This window comes from Bos mutus, chromosome 14, assembly GCF_027580195.1.
Source record: "Bos mutus isolate GX-2022 chromosome 14, NWIPB_WYAK_1.1, whole genome shotgun sequence".
Classification (NCBI taxonomy): Eukaryota; Metazoa; Chordata; class Mammalia; order Artiodactyla; family Bovidae; genus Bos; species Bos mutus.
Genome location: NC_091630.1, coordinates 75948714 through 75970140, shown reverse-complemented (window position 1 = coordinate 75970140; position 21427 = coordinate 75948714). Strand labels below are relative to the sequence as shown.

The window sequence follows — 21427 nt, the reverse complement described above, 5'->3', positions numbered from 1 at the left end:
GATAGCTCAGTGGTGAACAATCTGCCCACCAATGCAGGAGACACGGGTTAGGTCCCTGACCCAGGAAGATCCCCTGGAGGAGGAAATGGCAACCCACTCCAGCAGTCTTGCCGGGAGAATTCCATGGACAGAAGAGCCTGGAGGGCTGCAGTCCAAGGGGTCAGACACAACCAAGCACCAGCACTGGGAGCGGGACCCTCAGGGACGACAGTGGGGTGAGGGGTTGCCGTAGTGAGGCCCCCTCTGCCTACCCACGTCTGCCCACTGCCTCTGGGGGAGCTTGGCCACACTGCACAGTGACCACACGCTGACACAGACCACTCGCCCACTCAGAGTGAAACCTGGTGCGATCTCCTAAGAAGCATCGTATCTCCTGCATCACCAGGCCACAGTGCTGTCAATTCAACACAAGGAAGGAGGGTCTGAGTCCGCTGAGCATGTGTCCCGAATCCAAAGGGGAATTTGAAGCCAGGCTTTTATAAGCCCACCTTAATGTCTCTCCCCCAACACCACCCCTGTCTCAGAGCCCTGGAACCTCGACCTATGGAAAGCCCAGTCCCTGGGGCTGGGTAGGGGGACGTGGCTGTGGGGTGAGTCCCACCTGTCTCACCAGCCTCAAAGACAGGGGAGGGGCTGCGGGAGAGAAAGGTGAGGTTAGCTGTTGCTCTGGCCACTGTCTAGGAGATCAGTGACCGGGGGAATGTGTGGGGAGGTCCCCGGGCGCCTGGTCCCCACCTGGCACGGGAGGAGCCAGCATCCACAACAGGAGGCAGAGCAGGAGACCCGGATGGTCCCACGGGTAAGGCCACATAGCATCTCCTCTAGCCTAAGCCACGGCACGTGCCTGGGGAGCCGCGGGCAATGATATCAGGACCACAGGCACTCGCCTACTGTAAACATCACACAGGATGGTAATCATGAAAGAAAAAGGGAAACTAACAAATGCTGGTGAGGACCTGGAGGATCCGGAGCCCTCGTGCCTTGCTGGGGGAACGTAAAATAGTGCAGCCGCGGTGGCAAACTGCTTGGCGGTCTCTCAGAGGTTCCATTGCTAAGTATTAAAAAGAACTGATCAGGGACCTCCCTAGGGGTTAGGACTCGGCGCTTGCACTGCTGAGGGTCTAGGTTCAATCCCTGGTCAGGGAATTTAAGGTCCGACAAGCCGCGACCAAGAAAAGGAGAAAGAAACCTGAAATCGGGGTCCTGAACAAGTTCACTTGTGTTCAGAGCAGCGTTGCTCACAATAGACAAAAGGTGAAACGACCCAAGGGCTCACTGACAGGTGAATGAACAAAGCAAATGTGGAGCATCCATGCAATGGACACCACTCAGTTATTAGAAAGAGAAAAGGGACATTTCCATGTATAGTGCCAAAGGGCGAATTTTGAAAACACATACGCTAAGTGTTATTTCTCTGACTTACTTGCCAGACACAGAAGGACATATTTGTACGATTCCACTTACAGGAGATACTAAGTCACCAGATTCATCAAGACAGAAAGTAGAATGGTGGTTGCCTGGGGGATGAGAGGGACGGTAGGGGTCGTTATTATTTGATGGGTATGGGGTTTCTCTGGGGGTGTTGAAAGTGCCAGGTATGGGTAGTGGTGACGGTTACCCAACATCATGAATGCATTTACTGTCACTGAATTGCACACTTATAAAGAGCTAGGATGATAAATATGTGCATGGTGATGGTTTAGTCACTCAGTCGTGTCCGACTCTTTGTGATCCCACGGACTGTAGCCCACCAGGCTTCTCTGTCCATGGGATTCTCCAGGCAAGAATACTGGAGTGGGTTGCCATGCCCTCCTCCAGGGGATCTTCCCGACCCAAGGATCAAACCCACGTCTCTTGAGTCTCCTCCATTGGCAGGTGGATTCTTTACCACTGCCCATCTGGGGAGCCCATGTGATGCCTATTCTATCACAAGACCAAAAGCACATCCAGATTAAACACTTGCTCCTATAGCACCTCCTGGGGCAGCTCCAGGCTCCTGAATACATGGTCACCTGGGGATCTCGCTAACATGCAAGATCTGGGAGCCAGATTCGGCGCTTCTTACAGGCTCTCAGGCGATGCTGCTGCTGGTAAAGTGGGGACCACACACTGACAACCCCTGAGATTGAAGACCACAGCCAAGCTCCCCATCAGGAACCTCCTCTGAGGACACCCACCCAGGAAGGGCCCAGACATCATGAGGATGCACCCAAGACCAGAGAGAGTCCTCGGGGAACATGACGCTGCATGCTGGGTTAAGGAGCCACGTGGCACTCTTTAATCCAGAGCTCAGCAGTAGTTACTGAGCGCCTCCTACATGACACATGCCTGCTTTGTCTCAAGGGACCCAGTGTTTGAAGGCTCAGAGCTGGCAGGATACCCGTGTTGGGAGGAAAGCCTTTTGTTGTCCCATTCGCCTATTACCGACTCACTCCTTGATTCATTTTAAAAAGCTGTTGTTCAGTCACTCAGTTGTGTCCAACTGTTTGTGACCCCATGGACTGCAGCACGCCAGGCTTCCCTGTCCTTCCCCATCTCCCAGAGCCTGCTCAAGCTCATGTCTATTAAGTCAGTGATGCCATCCAACCATCTCATCCTCTATCGCCCCCTTCTCCTCCTGTCCTCAATCTTTCCCAGCATTAGGGTCTTTTTCAATGAGTTGGCTCTTCTCATCAGGTGGCCAAACTATTGGAGTTTCAGCATCAGTCCTTCCAAGGAATGATCAGGGTTGATTTCCTTTAGGATTGACTGTTTTTAAAGAGTAAGTTTATTTGAAAAGGCAATCTCATATCTCTGCCACACGTGAAAGCAAGAGTTACTTGGCAGAAGTAAAAAAGTAATTATCCAATACGATGAAAACAAAATCACCTTATTCACTTCCACCTCCATCCTGTTGCTTGCCCGGGCAAGCCGCCCTGTCTTCGCTATTAATAGAACTGAGACGGGCAGGTGTTAAAAGGCTCATCACGAAACAAGGAGGCACATGTAACCCTTGCAACTTCAAAGATGGAAAGAGAATTAAAGCAGGGATGACTTCCTCCAACCCGTGCCTGACACCATGCTCTTAAAGGCCTCGCCCCCGTATCACCAGGAATCACGCCCTGGGCCCCCAGCTCACACTCCAGGAATCTTGGCTCTGTTCCCGACCTTCATTGGCAGAAGAGAAGACTGAGGTCAAGAGATGGAAAGATCCAGGCAGAGCGGGAGGGCAGAGCGGGCAGAACCGGGGGCAGCGGGCCAGGATCTAGCTGTGTTTCTGGGGATGAGCACCCTAAAGCGTCCCCTCACTGGCTTGGGGAGCTGAGGCCAGTCACACCCTGCTGCGTCCCTGTCCTCCCTGGGAAAGGACCTCCTGATTTCTCTGTCTTCTGTAAATGACAATGCAAAGTCCCAGAGGGCTGCTGACAAGCACACAGGAGAGAGTGGGCAGAGGTTCACAATCGCCTCCTCCCCTTCACTCTCCTGACTAGTTTCCAAGCACTGTAGTGTGTTTCCCTGTCTACAGTCAGGGCTCAACCAGTGCCTGCTGCTGCTGGTAGGGCTCGTGCCTTAGGGCAGAGCCTGGAGGCAGAAGCTCAGACAGCCAGCATGACCCTGATGTGAAGGACATGGGGGATTCTGTGATTCTCCAAGGCACCTGGGCTGTCAGCTTCCAGCCTCTGAAGCCTCCATCCCTGGTCCGGCCTCCCTGCCCTCGCTCCCATGTGGGTCTGGAGAGGCCGCAGTGGGCAAGAAGGCAGAAAACAACGGTGCCTGGGGGCAGACGGCGCAGCCCCAGGTCTGGCTTTGTACTGACAGCCCGGTGACCTCAGTCAAGTCCTTCACCTCGACTTGGAGACAGAGGAGAAGAGGCAGCAGACCACAGGGGGTAAGCGGGTCTAGGCCCAGCCCCTCTGACTTACGCATCCAGCACCTTCCGTGGCCCCCTGCCAGCCCATCAGCCTGCAGGGCATTTCCTGCCAGGCTCATCACATTTGAAAGGCAGGGCTCTGTGTTCAGCATCCTAGATCTGGATCTGTCCTGGATGCCTGGGGGCCTTTAGGCAGTGCTATGGTGCCTCCCGGGAGCTCTCAGGATGGTTTTGATTTCAGTATTCTGTGTCTCTGCCTGGAGGGACAGAAGTGCTTGTCAGATGTGGTGTCCCAACTCTTTATTCAAAACATGTGGTCTGTGTGTTGTCAAGGAACCCAGAAGCCCGAAAGGCCTGCTCCTTTCTGTTGATTTCTATTGGTGAGGCCCTTTCTCGCCTCCCCTCCTCCCCTGCAAAGTCCCTACCAAGTGGTAACCAGAGGCTAAACTCCAGCAAAGAAGAACTGCAGACAAGCACTGGGGTAGGGATTAAAAAAACTGATAAAATGTTAACAGCCATGTGGGAAAATATTCAGCCTTCGTACGTACTGAAAAAAATGTGAATTCATTACCCCTTGCCCATTAAAGCAGCACAAATAAATAAAAATGTTAAAACCTAATGTTTGCAGTGTTGTAGAGAAATGTAGTGAGGAGACTATTATGACTTCAATGTGAAACTCAGCAAGATGAAGTTCCTCGGAATCATTCTTGATATAGGAAATTAAAAGCAAAACCCAGGGACCCTGGGTGCCTACCATCCATCACTCAGTCTTGTGATTGTCCATTTTCTCTTCTCTCCTACCATCCCTAAAAAGGGAAAGCTCTTTTTCCATCTAAATATCTTGGCATCTACTAGATGCTCAATAAATCTTGAATGACTGGGTATTTTTCACTCTTCTTCAATCCATTTTGCATTTGACAACCAGAGTTACTTTTCAAACAACTAGATCAGATCATGGACCTCTCCTGATTAAAACTCTTGAAGTTTTCTGCTGCACTTAGACACAAATGCCACATTCTTCGCTTTGGGTCTTGCCTGCCCCCAGACCTCCTCTAGAGGCAGCAACCCCTGCTCACAGCCACACAGAGCTCCTCTACTCACCTCCCCCCACCCCCCAAGACACCAAGCTGATGCGGCCCCAGGGCTCTTGCACCTGCTGTCCCTGTGACCTACCGCACTTTCCCCTGATCCTTCCACAGCCTGCGTCCTCTCTGCCTTTAGTCTCCACTCAAGTCCTGGCTCCTCAGAGACCTTCCCATTGACCCCATTTAGAGAGGCTTCTGCCCCAAGCTCCCCCCATCACAAACCCCTTTGGGAGGAAGTTCCTCCTCCGAGCACTTCTATCTGAGCCTATCTTGTTTGTTATCCATCTCTCTCTGTCAGAATATAACTCCACGAGAGAAGGACTCTGTCTTTTTTGCTCCTCAGTAATAGTTGAATAGTGGCCTCTAAAAAGATATGTCCAAGTCCTGACCCCTGGAACCTGTGAATGGGACTTTATTTGGAAAAACAACCTTTGCAGATGTAGTTAAGGAATTGAGATGAGGTCCTCTTGAATACAGAGTGGGCCCTAAACTCAGTGACAGGTGTCCTTACAGAAGAAGGAAGATAGGCGCTTAAGACAGAGAAGGGGTCTGTGTGAAGACGGAGGCAGAGACCGGAGGGATGCGTGTACAAGCCAAAGAATTCGCAGCGACCAGCGACCCTCAGAAGCAGGGAGAGAGGCGTGAGATGGAGTGTCTCAGAGCCTCTAGAAGAACCAACCCTGCTGATCTCAACCTTGATCTCAGACTCTGCCTCCAGAAACAAGAGGGAACGCACGTCTGTAGCTTCAAGCCACCTTCTACGTTACCTGTTATGGCAGACACCGGAAACGCCTACAGAACCCTTGGCTTTGATTTATATAGAGTGGATTCTAAATACACAGATGCTGAATGAATGAATGACTAATATTCCGAATCTCACCAAGCGCCTGGCAGGGCCCCAAGTGCACGCCAGGGACTGAGCATTTGGCCCTCAGGAGCCCCCGCCCGCCTCCCACGAGACCCGCCCACAGCCCCGGTTCTCACCAGCCACCAGTTGTATGTGTCTTCCTCCAGGAGCGCGTTCTTGGCCGTCAGCAGCGGCTGCATGGACCGGTTGAATCGCTCGTCGAACCAGGAGGAGACCCTGCGCTGCCCGATGCAGCGAGTACAGGTACAGGGCCTGTTGGAATACTTCATGAGCTTCTTGAAGTTCTCCGAGAGCTCATGGACCATCTGCTTGGGGAACCAGGTGGTGGCCAGCATGGTGTGAGAGTAGTTCAGGAAGAAAGAGGTGAGGAAGATGAACAGGAGGAGGAGCGTGAGCACTTTGAGAGTTCTTTTCCTCATGGTCGCCTTTTCTGCTTTACTGAGGGGGCGGGGCAGGGATGGGCTGGAGGAAACCAGGCCTAACTGGGGAAGAACTCCAAAGAAAGAGCCCGGAGATAGAGGCTCAGTCGCAGGGCGGGACAAGACAGGGACAGCCACGGAGCTTTAGAGCTTCCTGACGGCCACGTCTGCAGGCGGACAGCCACCAGGCTGTGCTGGACATCACCCGCAATACTCAAAGGCTAAGTGGACCACTCGTGGTGGGTTGGCTCTGCTGGCGTGCAGTTTGTCTTTTCAGGAAATAGAGTGGCCTGTTTCATCAGCAATCTTCAAACAGCCGATAACGTCTCTTGATGAAGCTTTAATCAAAACTTAATAACCGTGATTTCCTTTCCCATCCAAGGGGTGGTGGGGTAATTAATCCTTGTGACAGCCCAGGGTCCCTCGAAGATGAAGACGTCACAGGAAGGGCCACGGTGCGGGACAGAGGGAAGCTGTTTCTGCCACCGCCCTCTGGACAGGATGGTGCGTGACAATTCTTAATTAGAACTGGGTCTTGCCCACGCTGTAACCAGAGATGTGGTGGGGAAGCAGCTGGCTTGATGAAGGCACTGGGGGCTGTCTGTCATCTACACAGAGAAAGAGGAAGAAAACAGGATGAATGTCTCTTCCCTTCTTCAAAAAAAAAACTTTTCTGTCTCTCCACTTCCTCCATTTCTTCTCTGTTGCGACACCACCGATATGGCAGGTGGACAATTTTTTAACCTTTTGAACTTCAGTGCATGCATGTGTACAGTGGGATGTTAATGCCTATTGTGCAAGGTTGCCAAGAGACACGGAAGGTGTCCCCCCGCATCTTTCCTGCAACCAGAACCTAGTACATTGAAGCACACGACCAAAGTTTGTGAAATGAGTTAATAATGCACATACGGTGCTGGGCACACAGAGCTTGCTGACCACAAGCTACTTTCTCTCTCCTTCACTCTCTCTTGGATTCTGAAGTTCAACAACAACCAAAATGCTACTCTTAAGAGGGTAGCCCAGACTTCTACCTGGCCGAGGTTCAAGTACTGGTTTACCAGCTGAATGGTTTGGGGCAATTTATTCAACCTTCCTGACCCTCAGTTTTCCCTTCTATAATATAAGACAATAATACCTCCACTTATGGGATGGCCATGAAGATAAGACAAAATGCTCTCTGCTGAGTTTCTGGTATTCATTAAGCAATTGCTAAACTTTCTGTCCCCAGTGGCTCAGCTAGTAAAGAACTTGCCTGTCAATGTGGAAGACACAAGAGATTCAGCTTCGATCCCTGGGTTGGGAAGATCCTCTGGAGAAGGAAATGGCAACCCACTCCAGTATTCTTGCCTGGAAAATTCCATGGAAAAGAGGAGCCTGGCAGGCTACAGTCCATGGGGTCACAAAGAGTCAGACATGACTATGCACACACACACACACAAACTTTTCTTTGCTGTTTTCTACGTATGAATGGATATTCTTGGATGAGCCACTAAGAGCCAGAGAGGATGGTGCATTCATGCATACCTATTTCCTCAACTAACAAAGCATATGGTCACCCAGATAGGGGTCTCCCAAGTTGTCCAAAGAAACTGAGATTCAAAGAGATTAAGTGGCTGTGCCCAAGGTCGTGGGGAGAGGAAGAAGTGAGATCTGAGTCTGGATCCCAGACCTTCTGAGTCCATGCACCTGGAGGGGCCGGGGTACCAAGAACAGGGCAGGAGTGTGCCCTGGATGGACACCCTGTCCGTTAATTGGGCACCAGATGACCATAGTTGGAGGGGTACAGAGAAAGCTGGGAGCCATTTATTCCGAGAAAGCACACCGGGACGCCTGAGAGGCTTGTAACACAAGTCCCCACACCTCCCTGGCTTTTGGGCTCCTGCACAGCCCAGCTGTGGTCACACCTCTGCACTTGAACCTGACTCCCCTTGGTCCTTGCTGAGCATATGCCCCTGTCTCTATCCGTCTGATCAGTTACCTTCGCCATCCCAACGTGTAGGCTGTCAAGCAGCTGGATTTCCGACCACCCTCCCCACCGCCCCTGCTGCCCAGGGAAGTGATAGTGAAAGGAAGATTGATTACTTTCTGGTAGAAAGAGGGGCAGTTCAAAAACCAGATTAAATCCACAGCGCCGTCCTGGAGATAGCCAGGGGACAAGACATGTTGCTTCTACTGCTTCCTCGAGGCCTCAGCCCGGCGGGTAAGGTCTCCTCATTTGCCTTCTCCTCCACTTTGTACTTGTCGTGACAGTGTGACTTGTATGGAGAACCTAATGGTGTGTAGAGCCGTCCCTTCCAGCCACCCCTGCTCCTCCGTCCAGCAACCAGCTCTGTCATCTGAGTCAGATTAACCTGCTTATCCTCAAGGGCGGGCTCTGATTTAACTTGGCAGGCAGAAGGTTCCCACCCCTCCTACTGCAGTAATTGGTCCAGGGATGGGCACGCAGCCTAATTCATCTGGAGCGAAACTCCTGACTTTTGCAGAGGAAGGGGGAAAAAGACGTTCTTTGGCTTTGGCCAGTTTGCTGTTTGAATGCGAGGTCTGGAGTTGTACCAGACATTTAGCTCCCTCACTGATTGGTGTTAAGTCCCTATTTGATCATGGCTGCCACCCTCCCTGGGCCTTGACTTTTCAGTGACATCAGAGAATAAATCCCCTTTATTGTGTAAAGCAGACTGTTTGTAACTTGACTGACTGACCCACAGGTCAGTTGTTCTGGCCTCTGGGCACCCAGCCTGGCTGTCCCCACCATCCAGAAAACCCACCCCACCCTGCTTGGCTCCTTTGACTCGGGAGGGAGGTCTGCCGGTGCCTGGCCTGAGCGGGGGCCTCTCCTGGCTTCCGCTGCATCCCGGCTCCTCTCTGCCTGTGCTATGTGCTTGCCTGTCTCCTCCCTGAGCTGGGCGCTCCATGAGGATGGACACTCAGTCCCACTCATTGTCGTGGCCCTGACATCGGGAACCCACAGGGCGTAAAGGGACGCAGACGTAGATGAAGGGAAAGATGAAAGAGTCAGAGGGGAAAGCTGGGCCAGAAAGCACAGGCTGAGTCTGCGATTCTCACCAGGATGCTCACCCCCATTTGCTGTGTGACTGTGAACAAGTGCCTGACCCTCTCTGAATCACCCTTTCAACTGGAAAATGGAGCTGATGACACAGATTCTGCCCGCTTCTTGAGGCTATCAACTAAGGTACGATCTATCCATTCAACTGATTCACTTGATGCGTATTTGCCAGGGCCCTGTGCTGTGCCAGGCTTTGGGCTGGGTGGCAGGGATCAATCATGAAAGATTCTAAATTGGGAACTTCCCAGGCACCTGCAAGGCCCCAGCACTTTGGGAGAGAGGATGCTGGTGTCCTTGGATCCGAGGGGCATGCATGTGGGTGGGGCGGAGGGTGTGTGGGATTCAGAAACCAGGATCAAGACTGAGTGTCTCTGAGCAACATGGAGACTCACTGGAGGGTCTGACTCACAAGGTCTCATTACATTTGTCTTTGTAATGAGCAGAACCCATGATGCTCTTATGGACTCTGTATCCTGATGCCAAGGGCATCAGTTCACTGAAACAGATAATTACTGAACCATGTTGATCAAATACAACTGTGAATGAGAAGCTAGGTCCCTTACAATGTCCCAGCTCCACGAGAGGTATTAACATTCTACCCTGATGCTGGAGGGAGGGGGCGGTGAGCGTTGGGACAGAGCGCAAGGCCGGATGGCAGAGGCAGGGGGGACCGTGACACCCTCCTCCCATCCATTCATCTGGTACATCCTGGTAGCTGCATCTCTGAGGCCAGGGTGCTGGTTTTAAACCCACCTACCAGCAGACCCTTCCAGGCTGGTACCAATTAGTACCCTCAAAAGCCCTGGAACAAAACTGCCTTGGAAAAGTAGGAACAGCCCACCCCCGGCCCTGCTCCCCCCAACCTTCTCCCTTGCCCCAGGGAAGAAAAAAAGAATGCGTGACTTTCTGTTCTCTATTAAGTGAGGCAGCCTGCAACACATGGGGAATGCTAGCCCGGGCCTCTGAGATGGGACTGAGGCCAAGACGCCACGGGCCAAAGATCTCCCTGAGCCAAGTGCACAGCAAGGAAGGCTGGCTATGCCTCCCCTGACAAGGAGGACGAGGAGAAGGAAGGGGAGGAGGACCCAGCTCCCAGTGCTGTCTGCAGAGAGGCAGTCATGTCTCAGCCACCGACAGGAGTTCTGGGGGACGACGGAGGAGGTGCACAGAAAAGATGGATAATTTGGAACGGTGGCTCAGAGGGTAAAACGTCTGCCTGCAGTGCGGGAGGCCCATATTCGATCCCCGGGTTGGGAAGATCCCCTGGAGAAGGAAATGCAACCCTCTCCAGTATTCTTGGCTAGAGAATCCCAAGGACAGAGGAGCCTGGTGGGCTACAGTCTATAAGGTCGCGAAGAGTTGGATATGACTGATGGACTTCACTGGAGGACGCACAGAGGAGGTGCATGTCACGGTCCCAGAGGGTCACCCCTCAAAGTTGACACAAGTCAGTGCCCCTTCAAGAACTCAGAAAGGATTCCCTGAAGGAGGGTCCCTAATGAAGCTACCCTCCTCCCCTCCACCCCTAAAAATAGGGAGATAGTGATGATTACCAGCCACTAAGAGAAGAACTGCTTCCAATACTTGGCAAACCAAATGAATGGACAGATGGGGTTTGTGAATGTTTGGTTAATGCCTGCTAAACTTCCCGCTTGGGAAGACCCCCTGGAGGAGGGCATGGCAACCCACTCCAGGATTCTTGCCTGGAGAATCCCATGAACCAAGGAGACTGGCGGGCTACAGTCCCTGGCGTCACAAAGAGTCAGACATGACTGAGTGACTAAGTACAAACTGCACCGTAGGTCTCACAAGGCTGGGATGTCATACTAGCTCTCTGCATAGCCTTCTGCCTCATGTTGGCTGGTGAAGTGACCGAGTGAACAGTAGGTTGTTGGTAATATTCACACTTCTGATAAGGAGCTGCCATGACTGTCCTCCATGGGATCCTCAAGTCAACTGGGTGAAATAAGCCAAAGGAGCCACAGGGTCCCAAAGTCAGACACAACTTAGACACAACATCAGACACGTTTCCCTGAAATGAGAAACCGAAGTTCAGAGAAGGCAAGTGACTTGTCCAAGGTCACACAGCGAGATGCCAGCAAAGCCAGCACTTTGCTCCAGGCTCCTACCTCCTCCTGGGCTGTCCTCCATAAACACAGCTAACTGTTCTACTTCATCAGGACCTGCCCTCATTTCTTTTCTTGTCATTTCTGTGGGTTTCAAATCTGTCATCTTTCTGCCTTCCTGAAATGGATACTACCTTGTCCATCCTCTCTTCTGCTGTGTCCACTCCGTTTAAATTATATACTACATTTATTTCAGTTACTGTATTTTTTCAGTTTTAGAATTGCCACCTGAGTAATATTTTAAATAAGTTCCAGTTTTCGGGTGAAAATCTATACCTTGTCACCTGTCTGCCTGCAATGATCCATCACAGTTATTTTAAAACCATGTCTTACCCTCGTGACATCTGGAGATGAGGGTTTATTTCTGTTGTCTGTTTTCTCTCCTTATCTCTCTTTGGTCATTTGGCTCTGTCTCCCAGCATGCCTGGTTAACAGTGGACAGAGCACGGGCCGGAAGTGTAGCAGCTGAGGACAAGGTGGTCCTTGGACAGGAAGGAATCTGTTTGGCCCTGGAGGCAGGTAGAGCACAGGCACACTCCCCCTGTCCCAGCTGGTGACCGACAACCAGGCTGCACAGTCTTCATGATGACTAGTTATTCCTGGCTTGCCCTTACTTATAAGGAAGAGCCTTTCTTTTTTTAAATATTTAATTTATTTATTTATGGCTATGCTAGGCCTATGCTTTGCTTCAATAGGCTCTTCTCTAGCTGTGGGGTCCCCTGGTGGCTCAGACGGTAGAGTCTGCCTGCAGTTTAGGAGACCCGGGTTCGATCCCTGGGTCAGGAAGATCCCCTGGAAAAGGAAATGGCAACCCACTCCAGTACTCTTGCCTGGAAAATTCCATGGATGGAGGAGCCTGGTGGGCTACAGTCCATGGGGTGGCAAAGAGTCAGACATGACTGAGTGACTTCACTTTCTCTTTCTTTCTGTAGTTGTGGCGAGCGGGGGCTACTCTCCAGCTGTGCTGCACGGCCTTCTCACTGCAGTGGCCACTCCTGCTGTGGGCTTCAGTGTTGCAGCTCCCAGGCTCCAGAGCACAGGCTCAGTAGTTGTGGCACGTGGGCTTCTCCCACGGAGAAGGAAAGGGCAACCCACATCAGTATTCTTGCCTGGGAAATCCCTAAGGACAGAGGAGCCTACTGGGCTACAGTCCACAGGGTCCCAAAGTCAGACACAACTTAGCGACTGACTACACGCATGGATATTTGAATTGCTTCCACCTTTACTGGACTTCCACCTTTAGTGGACTATTGAGCCACTTTATTGGTGGCTCGGTGGTAAAGAGTCCGCCTGCCAATGCAGGAGACCCAGGTTTGACTTGTGGGTCGGGATGATCCCCTGGTGTAGGAAATGGAAACCTACTCCAGGATTCTTGCCTGAAGAATTTCATGGACAGAGGAGTCTGGTGGGCTAAGTCTAGGGGATCATGAAGAGTCAGACATGACTGAGTGACTGAGCACATGGGCTTAGTTGCTCCACAGCCTGTGGGATCTTCCAGGACCAGGGATCCAGCCAGAGTCTCCTGCACTGATCCGCAAGGAAGCCCAGGGCATAGTCCTTCCAAAGGGAAGCTGGGAGGGCTATGAATTTGTTAGGCATGCCTCCTCCACGCACTCTCTCACTTCCAATTTCTGTCTCCCCTATACTGTGAGACTATCAAAAGCTCAGGCTAGCTTTTCAATCTCTCAGCTGCTGTGTTCAGCTTGTTTCCTTAGGCTCTGGTCCCATGCAACTTAAATTCTGCCAAATGCCTTGAAAGGAATAAAAAAGGTGCAGAATAATGGCCCTCTTCCCAAGGTTTCTGTTGCTTTGCTTCTTGGCCCCTTCATTTTAGCTGACCTGGGAGTCGTGTCCTCCATTTTTATTTCGTTTCATTATTACTATTTTTCACTCCTCACCTCTTGAGACTGCTCAACACTGAGCTGCTTCTCTCTGCTTGTCTTCTGGAGCCGCTGGTCACTGGACACTTGGAATCCATCTGTTCTGGTTCTGTGCCAGTGGATCATGGCCAGTGGTTGTTGGAATAAAAAAAAAATGGCCCAGACATACCTGGGTTCAAATCCCAGCTCTTCCTATTCCCAGTTCTGTTCTCAGGGGTAAGGCACTGCAGCTCTCTGACACTCGGTTTCTGAGTCCACAAAGTGGGACTGTGTGCGTGCCCACTGATTTCAGTTATGTCTGACTCTTTGTGACCCCATGGGCTGTAGTCCGCCAGGCTCCTCTGTCCATGAAATTCTCTAGGCAAGAATACTGGAGTGGGTTGCCATTTCCTCCTCCAGGGCAATTTCCTGACCCAGGGATTGAACCCTCATCTCCTGCGTTGCAGGCAGATTCTTTACCCTTGAGCTACCGGGGAAGCCCACATAGTGAGACTTGTAACGCCGGAAGGCAGGGCTGCTGTGGGATAAAGGGATTTGCACAAAAGCGAGCAGCTTGGTTTGGGGGCACAGAGCAGGCACCTTATAAATGTCAGTTCTCTTCCCTCCCCGAGTTTCAGGTTCCTCATTTGTAAAAAGTCCAACAGATTCCCTGGCTTGCCTTACTGGCAGGGTTATTTAAAAGACTGAATGAAATCAGGCATGAAAGAACAAACTGGGGGAATGAGGAAAATGATGATTTCGACTCGCTTCATTAGCTGCTTCCATGCGTCGAGGGATGGGACAACCAGCCCTTCACTTCCTCCTGCTCTACTGGCCAGGACCTGCAGGGAGGAGGGTCCCAGAGCAATGCATGGGCTAGAGTGTAATGGCTATCTGTGGTCATTCACGGGGCCCTTCTCTCTTCAAAGGGTTAACTGTTGGAGCATCAACCTGTGTGCAACGTGAGGGCTCTTAGGGCATCCTGATTCTTCCTGCTTGCACGGCCCCTGCCGGCTAGCATCTACTGGACTGGGGATTCTGTCTCTGCTTTCTCCTCTGCATCGTGGGGCTGGAAGGTTAGAAATGACACTTCCCAACTTCCCCTGACTGGGCGGCTCTGCAATAACAGGATAATCAGCATGGAGGTGGGCTTGTCCTCCTTCCTGTGGGGGCAGAGGCTGCTCTGTGGACCAACCCTCTGCCTCCTCCACCTTCCAGTTTGCAGGGCATCTCCACACTCTGAGCTGGCATCTTTTTTTTTTAAGAGTTACTTTTTGGTCTTCTTTTTGGCCATGCTGGGTCTTCGTTGCTGCGCTCAGGCTTTCTCTAGTTGTGGCGAGCAGGGGTTACTTTTTGTCATGGTGCACACGTTTCCCCTTGTGTGGCTTCTCTGTTGCAGAGCAGGGGCTCTAGGGAGCAGCCTCAGGAGTTCTGCTGCATGGGCTTAGCTGCTCCTCAGTATGTGGGATCCTCCTGGAGCAGGGATCGAACCCGTATTCCCTTCACTGGCAGGTGGATTCTTAACCACAGGAGCACCAGGGAATCCTTGTGCTGGCTTCTTGTGGCTTCCTGGCCTCTGGGCTCCAGCCTTCAGCATCAGGACCGATATACCTGAGGGCACGGCCCCCATCACCTTTCCAATGACTGTCTAAGCCCCAGATCCTCTGAACCAAATCCTTCTGAAGCTTCTGCCTCAGTGAAGCCTCATCAACACCTGGGGATAAGGCGGTGCCCACCTCACGGGCTTCCCTTGTGGCTCAGCTGCTAGAGTCCGCCTGCAATGTGGGAGACCTGGGTTTGATCCCTGGGTTAAGAAGATCCCCTGGAAAAGGGAAAGGCTACCCACTCCAGTATTCTGGCCTGGAGAAGCCCATGGACAGAGGAGCCTGGCGGGTTACAGGGTCCATGACCACGGGGTCACAAAGAGTTGGACTCGACTGAGCGACTTTCATTTCGCTTCACACTTCACACATGCCTCACGGGGCTGGGCTGAGAAAGGCTCCAATCAGTGCAGGCAGAGCTCAGGAGTCTGCGCCCAGCACACAGGGAGCACTCCCTGAATGTTGGGCTTGACTTCTGACATCCTCCAGCGGCTTCTGGTTTCCTGCAAGGAGCGCCATCTAACAGCCCCACTCGGCCCTCTCCTTTCTGCCCACGTCACTGAACAGACGCGGAGACTGAGCTCAGGAAGGGGAAGCAGTGCATCCAACAACACATGGCAAAGTCCAGAACCGAGAGGGGAGCCGGGCGCCTGATTCCAAGACCGCCTGGATCCTTAGAAGGAACCTGCTCTGTTCACGCAGCTGCCCTGGCTTGGCTGTTTCCACACTTGCCGGGGGCAGGAGGGTGGAGGGCAACACAGGCTGGGATGGACAAGGAAAGGAGCCAGCAGGGGCTGAGGGTGCTGCATCAGGCACTGATTAATCTGTCATCAGGGGACATCACCTGCTTATGGAGGCTCCCCCTTTGCAGACCCTGTTTACCCACAGTACTGGACTGTCACAGCTCTGGGACTGAGTACCAGCTCCATCTTTCAGAGGCAGGAACAGAGGCCCACAGCTGTCAAGGGACAGAATCCCAAGGAGCTGGGGTACTGGGAGATGGGGAGCGCAGGAGGTAGGGGCCCCGCCCTAAGCCCCCCTTGACGTCTGAGCTGAGGAAGACTGACAGTGACCACGCCACAGCAGCGACATGAGGATCTGCATGGAGCCAGTTTGGGGCCTGGCAGGGTGCAGATGTGACCTCTCCTCTCCCAGCTTTTGCTTCCTCTCTGGTCAGCATCTCCAGGCCAGCTCCACCCTCTGAGTCACACACAAAGTTGGCAGCCAGGCTCGTGTGGCCCAGCCTGGACCTGACTAGCTCTGTGTGTGTCTCTCTCTCCCCCAGCTCAAGAAGGACCAGCCTTGGCTGCAGCCAGACTCAGATCGCTCCAGAAAACATTATCCAAGAGCAGCCCAGCTTGGGTGAGGTGAGGCCTGAGAGATGGCCTCAGGGAGAGGCAAATAGGCTGTGATAAGTAACACAGAAATCCTGCCTGACTTGCCAGCCCGCCAGCTGGCCGTAAGAGTTCACACTTACGGCTGCAACGTCAACCACAACTGCATTGTCAGCTCCTGCCTAAGTCTCCAGGCTGCAGGTCTGCCGCCCAGATTTTGACTCTGCCAGCCCCGCGTTACATGTTGCTGCTGTTTTTCAGTCGCTAAGTCATGTCTGACTCCTTGCAACCCCACGGATTATAACCCGCCAGGTACCACTGTCCATGGGATTTCCAAGAAACAATACTAGAGTGGGTTGCTATTTCCCTCTCCAGGGGATCTTCCCAACCCAGAGATCAAACCCGCATCTCCTGCTTTGGCAGGCGGGTTCTTTACCACTGAGCCACCAGGGAACCCGGCCCCGCCTGTCACCACCCACCCACATGGCATGAGCCAATTCCTAAAATTTAATCTCTCAATATACACACACATCTATTGTATTGGATTTTTTCCTCTGGAGAACCAGCTATTACCCTTTCCTTTGTGTGATTGAAGAGAGAGCCGGAGACGAGTCGGGGGCCCCCTAAGAAAGTGGTAACGGCCAGAGGACCACAGGATGGGCCAGTAACTGGGCAGAGAGGACAGGGGCCTACGGGCAAAGGAAGCTGCAGGTGCAAAGGCCTGTCAGGAAAGCAGGTGGGTTGGCAGGAACTGAGAGAGACGGTCAAGCCGAGCAGAAACCCAGAGAGGAAGATGTAAGATGGGGTAGGGGTATGGGGCTGGAGCCACATATCAGGAGCCAGGGGAAGTCTCTGCAGGCTTTGCAGCAGAGGGGAGGTCAGGCTCGGGAGGGTCCCAACTTGCCCAAGTCCTCTGGGTTGGGGCACCCGCAGGGCACCTCCCATGCGCAGCACTGCCCCTGCCCGGCCGGCCCTGGGTTCCTGGAAGGGTCGAAGCTGTGTGGCCCAGCCTCCCGGGGGCTCAGGTGGTGAGCTGGGCACCTTGGCTTTCCTTCCCTCCACTCTTGGCACTCTGCTCTGTGCCCAGGGCTGCCCTGGGGCCTCACCTGTGAGTTCCCACACTGGTTGGCTTTGGGCCATGTGGGCACAGACAGGAGAATGGAAGGAGGATGGGGGCTGAGGCCAGACACTTAGGGCTCTGGCCCCTCCCGACCCCCGTGGGGCAGCCAAGACCTGGCAGCCTCTGGCTCCCGTCAATGGCCCTCTTCATGCGATGGCTCTGTTTGCGGGTCTCAGTTCTCTTCAGCCCCAGGATGAGCAATAACCCATGGTTTTTCATCCCCAGGGGCCAAACCACGGCCTTGAGAATCACCCTGGCATTCACCTGCCCTGGGTGGCCCACTCTGAATGGACCCTGTACATCCGGCAAAGATCATCCTCTGGAGGTGTGGTCCGCAGGGAGCCCCGCCCCCACCCCTTCTCTCCCCAGAGAAACAGCTGCTCCAAGAACAGCCGCGGCAGCTCGGAGGGCTTTTCAGGAAGAGTTGGCTCAGGCTCTTTCTGGAATCCTTCCAACGCTGCTCCCAATGCTGCCCGGGACTCACCCATCAAGAAGCCTCCCTGTCCTCCTCCGGCCGATGAGACAGCCTGAGGCAGGGACAGCACTGGGGTGGGCGTCTCTGTGGGTGCCATGCAGGCTCCAGGCTCACCACTTTCCAGGTTCCACCAGGGGGCGCACTAACAAGCCCTGCCTCCAGGCTCCCGGGGTAACACCAGCTGCCGCCCGAGGCTGCCTCCTGCAGGATCACGGGTGAGTCACAGACCCAGGCCCCTTTAGCCCTTGACTGCTCTGGGTGGTGCCTGGGACTTGACCCCACCCACTCCCAAGGCCCTGTCTGTGAACGATTCCCCGGCTGTCTCCCACTCGTCAACTCTCTGACTTCTGCTGGACTTAAATATCCAGGTATCAGACAGAATCCTCACTGTTTTTCCTGCGGACTAAGGCTTTTGAGCTGTGGTGTTGGGGAAGCCTCTTGAGAGTCCCTTAGACTGAAGGAGATCAAACCAGTCCATCCTAAAGGAAATCAACCCTGAATACTCATTAGAAGGACTGATGCTGAAGCTGACGGTTCAGTACTTTTGCCACATGATGCAAAACGCTGACTTGTCGGAAGAGACCCGATGCTGGGAAAGATTGAACACAGGAGGAGAAGGGGGTGGCAGAGGATGAGATGGTTGGATGGCATCACTGACTCAATGGACAAGTGAATTTGGGCAAGCTCCAGGAGATGGTGAAGGATAGGGAAGCCTGGCGTGCGGCAGTCCATGCAGGGTCACAAAGAGTCAGACATGACTGAGTGACTGAACAGCAACAAGGGTCATAGAATATCTCTAACCAGATCTGGGGGCCACGGGTAGTGACCTTCGTCCTGTCTCCCTGTCTATTCATGCAACCCACCCATCCAGCTGTGTCAGTATCTGATGCTTTCTTTGCTGGACACCTGGCAAGGCACCTAGAAGATCTCTGGGGTGGACACCCTTCAAGGACACGTGGCTTCTTAGGGACCAGCCCGGGTGGGTACGAGACAGTCACAAGTCCTCTGCGGAAGGTAGTATTATCATCACCTCCTTGGTACAGGGCAGAGCTGGGGTCACATGACCATGGAGGGCTGGGGCTGATGCCCAAGCCAGCTCTTCAATACCACCCTCCTGGCTTCTCACCTGGGCACGTGAGGACACCTGTAACACCTCACGGAGCACACCACTGAGCACCATCACCTCTCTTCACTGCTAGATAGGGAAGCCCGCCTGGGCAGCACTCCATGAGGGACCAGCATCATTAAGGAGGGAATGCCAAGGGCCCCAGGGATTTGGAAGTGGCAGGTTGGTAACAACTGAAGGGAGAAGGGACACAGCTTCTGTGGACGAGGTGGGCATGGAGCTGGACCTTGAACACAGCAGGGGCCTGGGGCTGATGGAGGCGATTGGAGAGGTGGTGGAAACCAGGTGGCTTCCAAACAGTGAGTTGGTGGAGGTGGTGGTGATGGGGGGCACAGTTCTGGAAAACGGGGTGCCCTTAGGAGTGACTGTGCTAGGTGGGGGCATGGTGATGGAAGTCTATAGGAAAGCGGACTTTGGGATGAAGGCAGTGGGGAGCCAGCGATGGTCTGTGAGCAGCAGAAGGCATCCACACAATCAGCACCTGGAGCCTGGACTGGACGGTGTGCACACCGCGTCCCCTGGAGTCTGGAGAGCAGCCCTGCCTCGATCTTGGTGCGTTGGGAAGCCCGTTTGGGGGGACTTCACTTTCCTCCACTCCTTCCTGCAATGACTTTGCCCATTTCCCGCACACCCAAGAAGTGCGGCAGGTTGGGGGAACCCTCTCTAGGACTTGTGAATCCTCCTCACCCTAGTACCTCTTGCCTGCTCCTGTGCTGGGGAGCTGGAGGACAAAGCAGAGGTTTCCAGACGCACCAGCTGGACTTCAGAGCAGGCAGTTTGGAGAAGCACCCGTGAGAAACGTGATTAACCAGGATTAGGGTCATATGAGAAGGAGCTGGATCAATTTTCATGCTTTGAGCTGCACAAAAGGGAATTTAAATCCACAAATCTCCTTATGTGTGTAGACTGAGGGATGCTCAAATCGGAGTCCAAAGGCAGCCACACAATATCCAAGGTGTGTAACGTGGTCAGGAATCTCAGGAGTCACCCTGTGTAGGCACCTCCAGGCAGACACCAGGTCCCAGAAGAAAGAGGGGTTTCTCTGATTTGGGTGGCGGAGAAGTCAAGACAAAGGAAAGATGATTCAGAAGGGGGAAGCTCCCACCACACCCTCACCTCGGGGGTCTGCCCTTGGTTCTAAAGAGCTGGGGGTTCCCTGACTTCCTTCCAGGCCCCCTGACTTCAAGGGGAGATCTGAACTCTAATGATTAACAAGAGGCATCCAATCAGCTCCTGAAGGGGGTTGAGGGGGTTGATCTCTGGTGACTCCCAGAATGCGGGTTCAGATTGCAGGATAAACCCAGTGGCCAAAGAGGCAAGGAGCCCAGCACGCACCTGTGTTCTGGGGTGAGCAGGGGCCCCAGAAAAGCATGTGTCTGGCACAAACCATCCCTGGAAGTCAAGGGTCGGAGGACTGTCATGGTGTCTAGTGGGGTGACTGGGATATAACTGGCCCAGCTCCCCACCCCTGGCCAAGCCCCGTTTGGGAAGAGACCAGGGGCCACTCTGTGTATTTAACCCTGCAGCGGTCTGGGCCCAAGTCACCCACGTGGGGCCCCCTCTCGAGCCCTGAACTTGGGGAAGGAGGGACACCTTGCCCCCTGATGAGGGGCTGTGCAGCTGTCCACCGGGAGGACTGACAGCAAAGGTGTCTGAGAAGACGCGCAAGGATGGTGTTGGGGGCTGCAGCGAGCTCCCGGGGCGGCTGAGATCAGGCAGCCTGCGGGCAGCAGAGGCCCAGCGAGCCGGGCAAGAGCAGAGGGACCAGGGACGACCTGCGCACGTGGAGGGCGTGGCAGGAGTCCTCAGAGCCGGGAGTGGCAGGGAGGCTGGGAGCCACGGGAGAGACAGGATCCCTGAGTGAGTATTCCCCATTCGCACCCACAGCTGGTGAGTCCTGGAGAAACCCCTGCTGGTGTGTGTGTCGGGGAAGAGGCAGGGGACCTGTCTCTAACATACACAGCTGTGCGTCAGGCACCGAGCTGGGCGCTTCTCCCAGGCCGTGAGGGGGTGGTGCTGCCTCTGTCAAGGTCAAGGCTGAGGGCTCTTGTTCAAGGGCACCTGGCCAGGGATGAGGCTGAGATTCAGTCGAGGGTCCTGAGGGTCCTGGGGGGCATCTACCCCCAAGCCTGAGCTGCTCTCACAACTGGAGTCCTAGCTGGAGCCCAACACCCCTGCTGTGGGTGCATCCATGCCGCCTGGAAGGTCACACACCCACTCAGCCCTACTCCCACTCCTCCCTACAAAGTGCTCACAGCTACAAGCCATCCTCTATGCAATGAGGGAGGCAAGTCAAGCGGGAAGGCAGGAAAGAGTGAGCTACGCTGACCACCCCCTCCCAGATGGCGAACACTCCCCTTGTGGCCACAAGTGCTTGGAGATAAAGCCGTTCTGCCCCAGCTCCCCAGGCTGAGGGCAGGAGACGGCAGGGTCTGTCCCCGGTTGCCCATCAAAGAGCCTCCCACTTGGGGAGAGTGGCACTTTGAAACCCTCTCGTTCT

General features: G+C 53.7%; 1 protein-coding gene across 3 annotated transcripts in view; it reads right to left on the bottom strand.

Annotated features, from left to right (window-relative positions):
• ST3GAL1 (ST3 beta-galactoside alpha-2,3-sialyltransferase 1) overlaps positions 1-21427 on the bottom strand; it is an 88428-nt gene that overhangs the window by 10237 nt on the left and 56764 nt on the right. For all 3 annotated transcript variants that reach the window (XM_070382752.1, XM_070382751.1, XM_005900743.3), the window contains one exon: positions 5920-6830. In XM_070382752.1, the coding sequence (XP_070238853.1) occupies positions 5920-6222 (303 nt within the window). In that variant the 5' untranslated portion in view covers positions 6223-6830. The remainder of the gene's footprint in view (positions 1-5919; positions 6831-21427) is intronic.